Source organism: Hemitrygon akajei, chromosome 12, assembly GCF_048418815.1.
Source record: "Hemitrygon akajei chromosome 12, sHemAka1.3, whole genome shotgun sequence".
NCBI classification, from domain to species: domain Eukaryota; kingdom Metazoa; phylum Chordata; class Chondrichthyes; order Myliobatiformes; family Dasyatidae; genus Hemitrygon; species Hemitrygon akajei.
The window spans coordinates 78,496,934-78,509,420 of record NC_133135.1 but is presented as its reverse complement, the minus strand read 5'-3'; the positions used below and the strand labels follow the sequence as shown (position 1 = coordinate 78,509,420).

The 12,487-nt window shown below is 42.7% G+C and overlaps 1 protein-coding gene across 2 annotated transcripts in view; it reads right to left on the bottom strand.

The window, feature by feature from the left end:
- The window catches only part of LOC140737244 (flavin-containing monooxygenase 5-like), a 135,029-nt gene that overhangs the window by 31,440 nt on the left and 91,102 nt on the right, over positions 1-12,487 (bottom strand). For both annotated transcript variants that reach the window (XM_073063560.1, XM_073063561.1), the window contains 2 exons: positions 4,728-4,865; positions 442-630 (listed from right to left, as the gene is read on the bottom strand). In XM_073063560.1, coding sequence (XP_072919661.1) covers positions 442-630; positions 4,728-4,859 — 321 coding nt within the window. In that variant the 5' untranslated portion in view covers positions 4,860-4,865. The remainder of the gene's footprint in view (positions 1-441; positions 631-4,727; positions 4,866-12,487) is intronic.

Here is a 12,487-nt window from a genome sequence, read left to right as displayed (position 1 = left end):
GCCAATTGAGGAGAAAAAATCTGGAAAATTCCTCTCCGACCCATCCAGGCTATCGAAAACTGGTCCAGGAGATCACATGGCTGATCTAAACCTAGCCTCATGTCCACTTACCTGCTCGCTCACCGTATCCCCTAATGCCATTTTTATCCAGGAAAATGTATATGTATATAATTAAGATGCGTTCTTTATTGAGTTGGAGTTTATACCTAAACAGGAAGGAGCATTGTATAGTATTGTTGTATTTCAATACACACACACACACACACACACACACACACACATGTTAATTGCATATGTCAACATGCTACCACGTGACACCTTGCTAAAAGTAAAGATGAAGCTAGACCTGCTTTCCCGGTCTCCCAGGTTTCCTTTGAATTAATTTAAGATTTTGATAATAGACAACAGATAACTTTCCTCAAAAATAGATGTAAATCTTACCGCAAATTGTATATACTTCCTCAGATTGAAATGTGTAGCATAAAGGACCAAATACTCCTTAACTTTGGAGTGATGCATATAGTTTGAACAATCGTCAGGAAATGGAAAGTCACTGTAGCACATCATCTCTTTAGAGGTATTGCTGATCAGCGACTTATAGATGCTAGATCTCCCATCCGTCACTTTTTCCTGAATAAAGTTAAAAAGAATACATTTATTAGCAAGTTAATACAAAATTACTAGTGTGATTCACCCCACCCTCAAATCAGTTCTCCAGAAAATCGGTTGCTTTGTTTTGAGAATGAAAGTTTTATGCACATTTTCCTTGTACCTCTGTCTCAAAGGTACGGCAACCAAGACTGCAATTTCCCCAAGTCACAATAATCAGACTGTTCATGGTGTGACCTATAATCACAGTGTGGCTTGGATTTTGCTTGGCTTTAGTTCACTTGCAGACTGTTGGCAAATCCAAACACAAAAGGTGTCAAAATTGCTGACAGATTCCTGTGGACAAAACCAATCGTCACACTCAGTTGTTGGTCTTATGTACAGAATCCTGCCGTGTACCACAAACAGACTGCAATTGCCCAGTATTTAAAATCTGCTCATTGATCGTACAACATGCACAGGATCCATAAGCCCAGTGCATTAATGGAAATTTCACAGCAGAAATCATGAAAGCTAAATAAATAAAAGGAATCCAGCTATTTTCTCAATTCGTTTTTGTTCTTTAAGAGTTGTCTCAAATAACTGGCTGCCTCAATTAACCAATAGCCCAATTAACCGGAATTCACTGTATTTTCAAAGGCATCTATCCAATGTCAATTATTCTTTCTCTTGGAGGAAAGAAAATCATTTGTTATTTTTCTCCTTATCGTTTGGTAGCCACAGCTTAAGTTTTGCTAGTTGTTCGTGTTACATAAATACAACAATTCGGAATTCTAATTTCAAGGAATGTGGAGGGAAGAAGATCTTAATAACGTTCATGTTCCCCACTTTAACTTCTGACTCTGGATCCACAACAAGAAGAGAATGCGACTTGACGTAAACATTTCAATTTTGCTTCTGGATACATTGAGCATCTTCCTGTACTTACTGTAACCAATAAGTGGCCGTGAGGTACATGCTCATGGTCTTCTAGTGCTGTAGACCATCCACATCAAGGTTCGACATGTTGTGAGTTCAGAGATGCTCTTCCGAACACCACTGTTGAAAACCATGGTTATTTGAGTTGCAGTCACCTTTGTGTCAGCTTGAACCAATCTGGCCATTTTCCTCTGACTTCTTTGCAGATCAGCTATTTGCATTAATGAGCAGGTATACAGGTGTACCTAATACAGTGGCCACTGAGTGTATATTTCCAATACTTTTAAATGCCAAACAGGTGTGCATAATTTGTGAAATATTTAGCAAACTGTGCTTCAGTGTGCAGGACACCACCAAAGTACAGTTAACAGAGACCATCCTCCACTGCCTACATACTATGTCCTCTTTGTGCTCCCATTGCAAAACCAAGGTTCTCAGTCCCATTCTGAATGGAATGCTATTGGACCCCTCAATGTAAATATTCATCCTAAGTTGTCAAACCCGAACAATGAGAATTCCATAGTTTTGGATCATTGTCACAATTGTACCTCTGACACGTGACAGTGTTACACAGTCCTGGTGTTGTATTCCCTCTTCACAATGAAGCTTCATTGTGAGAGCTGGATAGAGAAGTGGGGAGTCAAGTTCGAGAATTACTCAAATATAAAGTTAAAAAATCAAACCCATGGCCAATCCAAACCAATTTGAAAACTGTAGGAATTTGCAGAAAAGCAGTAAATGTGTTGTTGTGCTAAACGAACTTTGTTCTGGGGCACAGAACAGAAGCTAACCATCTTCATTCAAGATGGCACCAGCGAACGATGATCCCTTGGGCAACATCTTTCAGATAGGTAATCCCTTCAATTATTTCACTTTCTCTGCGATTGTTCTTTTGGTCTTGATTGTGTTACAGAAGCTATTGGAGCCTGCGACATGCAGTTTGGAATTCGATCGAATGTTCTAACGCTCTTGCTGTCCAGAGAGGACCGAGGGCACAAGCTGCATCGTGGAAAAGATGAGAAATGGGGCGCGGGGGGGGGGGGGGGGGGAAGAGGCCATGATTAACTCCATTTCAAAGTGCTGAGGAAGATTGAAGCACCGAAGCGAAGGAGGTCGGCTGTCACTCTTCACAGAGGCCATGGGGTCGACAGCGGCTGGCAGCCTGATCGACAGCTTTCAAACCCGGCACGGCAGTTGCTCCTCACAGAAGGACTGAGTTCGTGCAGCTGCTCTCCTCAATGCTGACAGGAAGGTGTTTCCAAAAATCTGAGATCTCTGTGATTATTGGACTGTACTTTATATTGCTGTCCTTCAGTTTTTGGTGTGTTCTTTCTTGTTGCCGGCTGGCAGATGGGGGATATGTTACTTTCTGGGCAAGGGAGGGGTTGGGTTTTTGATGCTAGTGTCACTATTCTCTCCTGCGAGGGAGGAGGTTGGGGGTTTGATGTTACTGTCACTTTCGTTTTGTGAGGGAGGGGTTTGATGTTACAGCTGCCATTTTCCATGTGGGTGATCTGTTAGTTTATGTGCGAGGAAGGGGGTGGGGGGTTTTGGGGTCTGCGAGTTTTGTTTCTTTTTCGTTTTCATGTTGAGGGAGGGAGATTGAGGTTTTTTGTCCTTCAACAACCCCCATGGTTTTTCTGTACTTTGTGGCGATCTGGAGAAGATAAATATCAGAGTTATGTTGTACATGCATACTTTGACAATAAACTGAGCCTTCAAATGAATGATTTGAAGTTGAGAAAGTACCGAGTTAGTTTGGTAAAACATGACTTAAACTGAACTCACAATTTCAACCTCAGCGCAAGTCATCAAGGTCCCTTGGGACTGGATAGCTGAGCACCAAGTTAATATACATAAAAATAATATTTTTGTGGAGTTACACCCATTTTAAATTGATCTCAGTGAAAGCAGGAGATTTTTTTTAAGTGCAAATGTTGGAAAGTGGAATAAAAACAGGTGTGCAAAAACTCAGGCCAGGCAGCATCTGTGGAAAGAGCAATACAGTTAACATTTCAGGTCTGGGATCCTTCAACAGAACAAACTTTGTGGAAACTCACTTTCTTCCACAGGATTACTCAATAACAAGTAGGTTTCATTGGTGTCTAGGGCAGTGGTCCCCAACCACCGGGCCGCAAAGCATGTACTACCGGGCCGTGAGGAAACGATGTGATTAGGCGATATGAAACGATATGAGTCAGCTGCACCTTTTCTCATTGCCTGTCACGCCCACTGTTGAACTTGAACGCATGCGAGGTCATTACCCATGCGAAGTCATCAGTCGCCTAAACGCAGTGACACCCTCGCGCCAGGGATCACTGGTTAGCCTCAGGTAACCAGCTGGCGAGAAGTGCCGTTGATACTGGCCTGGAGCCTGGACTGATGGGCGCTGCCTCTAAACCTGTTTGGTACACCAAACGCTCGTGGGGAACCCGGTGCTAAAATATTCGCTGACGACCTAATTCGGGCTCGGGGTTTCGTAAGAGGCAGAGCAGCTACCTCGCTGTGATCTACTGAAAATCATCCCTCGAGTCAAACTTTCATTAGCCAATAGATTCTACCTACCTACAAGGGGGCTGGGCCGCGCCCTGTCACACCCCTCGCTCGGTCGGCTGCTCTCTCTGGACTACGTCTGCCACGGCCCCCGTACGGGGACCTCCGGCCCTTACCTTGTCCTCTCACTGGTGTGTTGCAATGATTTTATATGTTCATACGAGGAAAATATGTGCTGTGTGTTTAATATCCAAACGTTACTTAAAATGTTACGATGCTATTGACTTAAAAGTGAGTTATAATTAGCTTATCGCTATGTTCATGCGATGAAAACATGCACTGTGTGTTTAGTATTAAATTTGTTAGATAAACCCTTTTAGAAACGAAATTGAGTGTATTAGCCACTTATAACTGACGTAGTAGTTGACTTATCACCTATATTCTGGTCGTTATTAACAACCCCCCCACCCCCCATCGGCCGGTCCGCAAGAATATTGTCAATATTAACTGGTCCGCGGTGCAATAAAGGTTGGTGACCCCAGGTCTAGGGGTTCATGCTGTTACCATATCTGATTGGGTCTCCCAGGCCTGAAACATTATCTGTTTTTCTTTTCACATATGCTGTCTGATCTGTTGAGTATTTTCTCTTTTTATTGGCAAGGGACGGCATGGAAACACCAAAAAACTAATAAAACACCCAAACGTACCTGAAAGTTCCAGAGCCCTCCAATGTCGTTGCTTTTTTCAAAACATACAGGCTCCAAGCCTTCATCTAAACAGCATTTTATACATGCTAGCCCACTGGCTCCAGCCCCAATGATAGCGACTCGCTTGGCCATCTTCACCTAACAAAGGAAACAGCCAGTAGCTTGACTTCATTTTACAAAGTAAGAATAGATCTGGAAACCATATTTATCATGTTCCCCAAATATTTACAGCTATACTTTAGAGCACAGCCACACTATATTTGGGGCAGCATGGCAGTGTAGTGGTTAGCACAATGCTTCACAGTGCCAGCTACCTGGGTTCAATTCCCACCGCTGCCCGTAAGGAGTTTTTATGTCCTCCTCGTGACCGTGTGGCTTTCCTCCAGCTGCTCCGGTTTCCAAAGACGTACTGGCTGGCAGGTAAATTGTCCTGTGATTCGGTTAGGATTAAATGGGGGATTGCTGGGTGATGCTGGTTGAAGCCTAATCTGTGCTGCATCTCAATAAATAAATATTACACAGCACAGCATGAACTCTTTTTAGGGTCATTACACCAAGCTAATGAAAATGTTGGGCTCTTTTAGGTTTAAATTTTTGTTGAGTATTGTCTATGGTTGTTAAGTAATAATAATGGATAAAATGTGGGGGGTTCCTGTTACAACATGGTACACATTCTGCGTAACAACACTAACCACCCCCCACCTCACCATATGGAGCAAAATCTCGGTTAAGTCCGCACAATGGCATTAGCTGTTCCCAATCAGAATGTCTGTCAGAAATGTGTCTAATTATCACCTTTTTTTAAAATCATCGGACAAGAAAGCATATCCTTCAGAAACACAAAGCCATCCAGGATAACAACACACACAAAATGCTGGTGGAACACAGCAGGCCAGGCAGCATCTATAGGGAGAAGCGCTGTCGATGTTTCGGGCCGAGACCCTTCATCATGACAGGATGACAGCTCTGGAAATTGTGACCCAACCTTTGCTCTGACTGCGAGATCCAGCAGATCATGTTTACTAAGCCTCTAACCCTGGTCTTTCCCCATACCAGAAAAAAAAAGCATTTAAATTTGTTTTTCTGTTCTTATTCTAAATGCCTGTTTAACATGCTGTTTTAAACAATGCACTGCATTAGCCCTTCATATGACAATAAAATCCAGTCGTCTTTATTTTTCTTTGTTCTATTCATTGACAATACATGCGCAATCTTAACTGTGAGATTCTATTTCCATAATGTTAAATCAGACTTTAGATCCAAGTTCCCTTGAAGATTGAGATTAACATAGGATTAGTGACAGTGGATGACTGATGGTCAGTAAAGAATCGATGGGCCAAAGGGCTTGTCTCTATGCCAACCTGGAGCAATCCCATTCCTCCAGTTATTTACTGGAACACTAACTGTCCACACCCCCCCCCCCCCCCACCCCATAGATGCTGTTTGACGAGCTGAGTTCTTCCAGTGTTTAATTTATTGGTGCTCGAGTATCATTGGGGTCATAAACTGGAAACACAATAATATTCTAAGCAACAGCTGTTCATTCAGTGAAACAAAACATATTCCAAAGTGAAGGCATCAAAGCTATAATGTTAAACTTCTTCAGTAAAAGCAAACCTCTGCATGGGTGGCATCATTTTCCTCTGATGAAGATGGACATTTAGAATTCAGCTGAGCACAGCAATCTGGTTTACTGGCAGAAAGTCTCCATTGTGGTCTGGGCAAATAAATTTAGGATTCAACCTCCACTTAATCAAGAAAATTGACTTTACTTGCTTTACTAGACACTTTAGAATAGTTTTGGTGTTAGGCAACACTAGGTATGAAATTTAACAGGTGTGTGAGAGTAGGCTCCCAGTTCTGTCAATCACTGTGTTTTTAAATTTAAAATAAGAATCTAAGCCGTTATTTAAAAAAATCTCCCAATTGCTCTTCTTACTGGGTGAAATTTCAGCCATATTTTAGTTCTTTTGTATAATCAAACTTATTTATTTATAATTATAGGGAAAAAATGGCTCTCTGGTGGGAATTGAAGTTGATGTAACAAAGTTTAGCTTTGTGTATTCATTCTTAATAATGGCAAGTAAATAAAACATGGTTAACACAACTGATGCAGACTTTTCTTTTGGAATTTGCATAAATAGTATGGTAGAATCTTCAGATTAGTTTATACCTCAGATTGCAATGAAAATTCTTGCTTGTGTGAAGCTTCTTAATTCCTTGCAGTTTTCCCTGGAAGTGAAAATTATGCCGAATCTATTGCAATTATTTCATCTTATTTATCTCTGAGAGATTGTAACTGACAAAAAAAATCTTCTGTGTCCACTGTTAATAATTGCTGGAATCCCACAATATTAAATAGTTCAACACGTTCAGTGTAAAACATTGAAGTACACTTAGCTTGATGGTCTATCAATATGTAATTTTCTCCCATTTATTTTATATATAGTTGGAGGGAGCACAAATTCTTAAACGTGTTACCATCAGAGGCACTTCCTGACAGATAGGCAGAGTGAGCTTATAATTACCCTGCTCTGCTGCCAAGTATTAACTTACATTGAATCACTGTGCCACCAGCCGTGATGTCCACAGAGTAGGAAGGTCATGATGTTAATCATCACAGCCTGTAACTAATGCACTCTCTCAATCACATGTGGCTGAAGATACATTTGGCACAGGAGGAATGCCATCTAACTGACCCATCTCCATGCTGGCTGGTAAACTGTTGGAGGGAATCAATGAATCTGACAGATATTTGGATGAATGTCAAGTGCAGTGAGGATTTTAGAACTGGCAAATATTTTGGTGACAAGAAGGACGGGGTGTCCAGTGTTTGAAGGGTGCAATAAAGACAGGACTGGCAGCACATATTGGAGTCGGTTTGTGAAGAGCTGAGGAAGTGAAACAAGAGGGAACTGGCCCAGAGGAGTTCAGCTGAGATCAGCCGTGATCATATTGAATGATGGGGCTGACGGGCTTGAGGGGCCAGGTAGCTTAATCTATCTCCTAGTGTTTTTGTGCAGTCCGGCAGTGGGTAGGAAAGGGTGAAGCAGTCAGGCTTGAAATCAGAGTAAAGTCGAGATTGCAGGTTAGTGTGAACCATGGTGAAGGAGCCAGGTTGAAGATGCTATCACTTTACAGACCTCCCAGCTGTTGTATTCCAATGATCAAGCTATCCTGGAGTGTTCAACAACAGACAACCCCAAGCCAACCCGATCCAAGCTCCAAACTATGTTCCGGAGGGAAAGGTGTAAGGAGAGTGAAGTTATCCCATGTGCTTCATAGCTGGAAATTTCATTGGATGCACAAGTGTGCCTCACATTGGGAAATGTCTGTTCATATTTTTTTCAAGTGACACACTATAATCCTGGAAATGGACATCACTGTGTGTTGGTCAGAAGCAAAAAACAGCAATGACACTGATATACAACTGGATGCACCTGAATCATAATCAGAATCAGGTTTAATATTGTTGGCATATGTTGTGAAATTTGTTGTTTTCCAGCAGCAGTACAGAGCAATACATAATAAAAACCCTATACATTACAATAAGATATATACATACACACACACACACACACACACACACACACACACACACACACACACACACACACACACACACACACACACACACACACACACACACACACACATATATATATATAAATTAAATAAGTTAGGCAGAAAAGAGAGCAAAAATAGTGAGAAAGTGTTCAAAGGTTGGTTCAGAAATCTGATGGTGGAGGGGAAGAAACTGTTCCTAAAGCATTGAGTATGTGTCTTCAGGCTCTTGTACCTTCTCCCTGATGGTAGCAATGAGAAGAGGGCATGTCCTGGGTGATGTGAATCCATAACGATGGATGCTGCCTTTTTGAGGCATCGCCTTTTGAAGATTTTATTTATTTAGCGATACAGTGTGGAGTTGGCCCTTCTGGTCCTTTGAGCAGCGCCACCCCGATTTAACCCTAACCCAATCACAGGACAATTTGCAAATGACCAATTAACTGACCCGGTATGTCTTTGGATGGTGGGAGGCCACTGGAGCACTGGGGGGAAACACATGCATTCCATGCAGAGGACATACAGTCTCCTTACAGAGGATGCTGGGATTGAACTCCAAGCTCCCACGCCCCAAGCTGTAAATGCATCATGCTAACCACTATGCCCACATGGTGGCCTCTATGTCCTCACTGTTGTGGAGGCTAGGGCCCGTGATGGAGCTGCCTGTGTTTGCAACCTTCTGCAGTTTTTTTTTTGATTATGTGCAGTGGTCCCTGGATACCAGATGGTGATACAACCATTTATCTCCATTGTACACATGTAGAAACTTTTCTGGAGTCTTTGGTGACACAGCAAATCTCCTCAAACTCCTAATTTTCATGCCTTCTTTGTATTTGCATCAATAGATTAGGCTCAGGATAGACCTTCAGAAATGTTGGCACCCAGGAACTTGAAACTGCTCACCCTTTCCATTGCTGATCCCTCAATGAGGACCGGTGTGTGTTCCCTTGACGGCTCCTTCCTATAGTCCACAAACATTTCCTTGGTCTTACCGATGTTGAGTGTGAGGCTGTTGTTGCAACATCATTCAACCAGTTGATCTATGTCGAGCTGTGGGTTAAGCTGCCATCTTTTGAGGTGTGCTGGTGTTGATGGCCAGCAAGGAGGGGACGCTTCTTCTGATCTGCACTAACTGTGGTCTCCTGGTGAAGAAGTCAAGGATCCAGTTCCAGAGGGAGGTACAGAGGTCCAGGTTTTGAAGTGTGTTGACTAGTACTGAGGGCATAATGGTGTTGAATGCTGAGCTGTAATCAATAAATAGCAGCCTGACATAGGTATTGCTACGGTCCAGATGATGCAAGGCTGAGTGAAGCGCCAGTGAGAATGCATCCACTGTAGGTCTACCGCGGTGATGGGCAAATTGCAGTGGGTCCAGGTCCTTGCTTAGGCAGGAGTTGATTCTAGCCATGACCAACATTTCAAAGCACCTGATCACCATAGATGTGAGTGCTGCTGGGCAATTGTCATTGGGGCAGCTCACCCTGCTCTCCTTGGGCACTGGTATGATTGTTGCCCTTTTGAAACAGGTGGTGGGAACCTCCAACTACAGCAGTGAGAGGCAGAAGATGCCCTTCAACTTTTCTGCCAGTAGGCTGGCACAGATTTTGAGTGCCTACAAGTTTTCACCTGCTTGAAAGATGTCCTGATGTTAGCCTCTGAGACAGAGGTCTCAGCGTGGCCAGATGCTGCAGGGATTTGCACAGTTTAGTTTTATTCTCTCCTTCAAAGCATGCACAAAAGGCATTGAGCTCATCTGGAAGTGAAGCATCACAGAATTTCATGCTGTTGGGTTTTGCCTTGTCGTAAGTAATGGTCTGCAAACGCTGCCAGAGCTGGCATGCATCCAATTCAGTCTCTAACTTCAATGGGAATTGTTTTACCTCTCTTAAAATAGCCTTCATATGGTGTACCTGGACCTCTTGTAGAGTTCTAGATCACTGGTCTTGATCACCACAGGTCTAGACCTCAGCAACTGCAAATCTGCTGTTTTTTTTTTACTGAATTGAATTTAATTGACTTTATTACTTACACCTTTCATATACATGTAGTAAAAATCTTTACATTACGTCTCTGTCTAAATGAGCAATGTACGATTTATAGTAATTTATGATAAATATTATGCACAACAGGATAGTCAATATAACAGAAATACAGTTGCTGTGGTATCATTTTCTGGATGGTAGTAGCTGGTTGGGTGACTCAGGTCCCCAATGATCCTTAAGGCTCTTTCTACACGCCTGTCTTTGTGCGTGTCCTGAATCCATGGCTTTTGGTTTGGGTATGTCCGGTATGTTCTCGGAGGCACACACACATCCCCATAGGTTCTGATGAAGTTGGTGACAACTGTGGCGTATTCACTCAGAATCCAAGATGAATCACTGAATATTGTCTGGTCCTCTGAGTCGAAGCAGCCCTGCAATCGCTACTTTGCTTCCCTTCATCACTAGTGCTGTGGGTTTTAGCGTCAGCCTGGAAGCCAAGAGTAGAAGTACAGCCAGATAATCGGACTTGCCAATGTATAGGCATGTGATAGCACGGTAACTGCTCCTGATTGTGATAAAACAGTATTCAAGTGTGTTGGCTCCTCTGGTTCCACAGGTGATATGTTGGTGGTAGTTATTCAGAGACTTCTTCAAGTCGACCTGGTTGAAGTCCTCTGCAGCGACAGGGAAGGCATCAGGGTACACTGTTTCATGGCTGCTGATCACGGTGCTCAGCTCATCCACTGCAGGCCTGATGTTGGCCAGGGTGGAATATACACTGCTACCAGGATGACAGCAGAAAACTCACTCGGCAGATAAAATGAATGACACTTGGCTGCTAGAGGTTCCAGGTCTGGTAAGCAGGACTGAGATAGCACTGGGTCTGTACACCACAATGAGTTAAACATGAAGCACACTCCACCCTCTCTACCTTTAAGAGTCTCTCCAATCTGTGAGTGCAGTGAATGGTGAAGCCCTCGGGCTGCAGCACTGCGTCTGAAACAGTAGGAGTAAGCCATGTTTCCATGAGGCAAAGTACACAGCGGTCCCTGATGCCACTCAGTTCCTGCAATCGTGCTCTGAAGTCTTCAGTTTTAATTTCCAGAGCACGTACATTCATCAGCAAAATGCAAGGGGATGGGAGTCTTAATCCTCTGTGTGTCAATCTTACTTGCAGCCCAGTACGTTTCCTGCATTTCCTTTCTCTTAAAGGGAAACAGCACTCGTGACCTGAGTCGACAGTCCAGGATCCATCAATTTTGAGGATTAACAGATTTTTTAAACAGTTGCTAACTGATCTACCCAAGGCTGTGAGTGTGAATTTTGTAACACCAACGGTTCTAAACAAAAGCCCTTATCTGCACTCATTGTCATATAGATATCACATTGTATATCATCTTTCATTTGTTTTACTGATGATAGGATACCAAGGATAATTAAAGTCACTAACGGTTATTTTTAAGTTGAAGATATAGATAGATAGATAGATAGATAGATAGATAGATAGATAGATAGATAGATAGATAGATAGATAGATAGATAGATAGATAGATAGATAGATACTTTATTCATCCCCATGGGGAAATTCAACTTTTTTTCCAATGTCCCATACACTTGTTGTAGCAAAACTAATTACATACAATACTTAACTCAGTAAAAAAATATGATATGCATCTAAATCACTATCTCAAAAAGCATTAATAATAGCTTTTAAAAAGTTCTTAAGTCCTGGCGGTAGAATTGTAAAGCCTAATGGCATTGGGGAGTATTGACCTCTTCATCCTGTCTGAGGAGCATTGCATCGATAGTAACCTGTCACTGAAACTGCTTCTCTGTCTCTGGATGGTGCTATGTAGAGGATGTTCAGAGTTATCCATAATTGACCGTAGCCTACTCAGCGCCCTTCGCTCTGCTACCGATGTTAAACTCTCCAGTACTTTGCCCACGACAGAGCCCGCCTTCCTTACCAGCTTATTAAGACGTGAGGCGTCCCTCTTCTTAATGCTTCCTCCCCAACACGCCACCACAAAGAAGAGGGCGCTCTCCACAACTGACCTATAGAACATCTTCAGCATCTCACTACAGACATTGAATGACGCCAACCTTCTTAGGAAGTACAGTCGACTCTGTGCCTTCCTGCACAAGGCATCTGTGTTGGCAGTCCAGTCTAGCTTCTCGTCTAACTGTACTCCCAGATACTTGTAGGTCTTAACC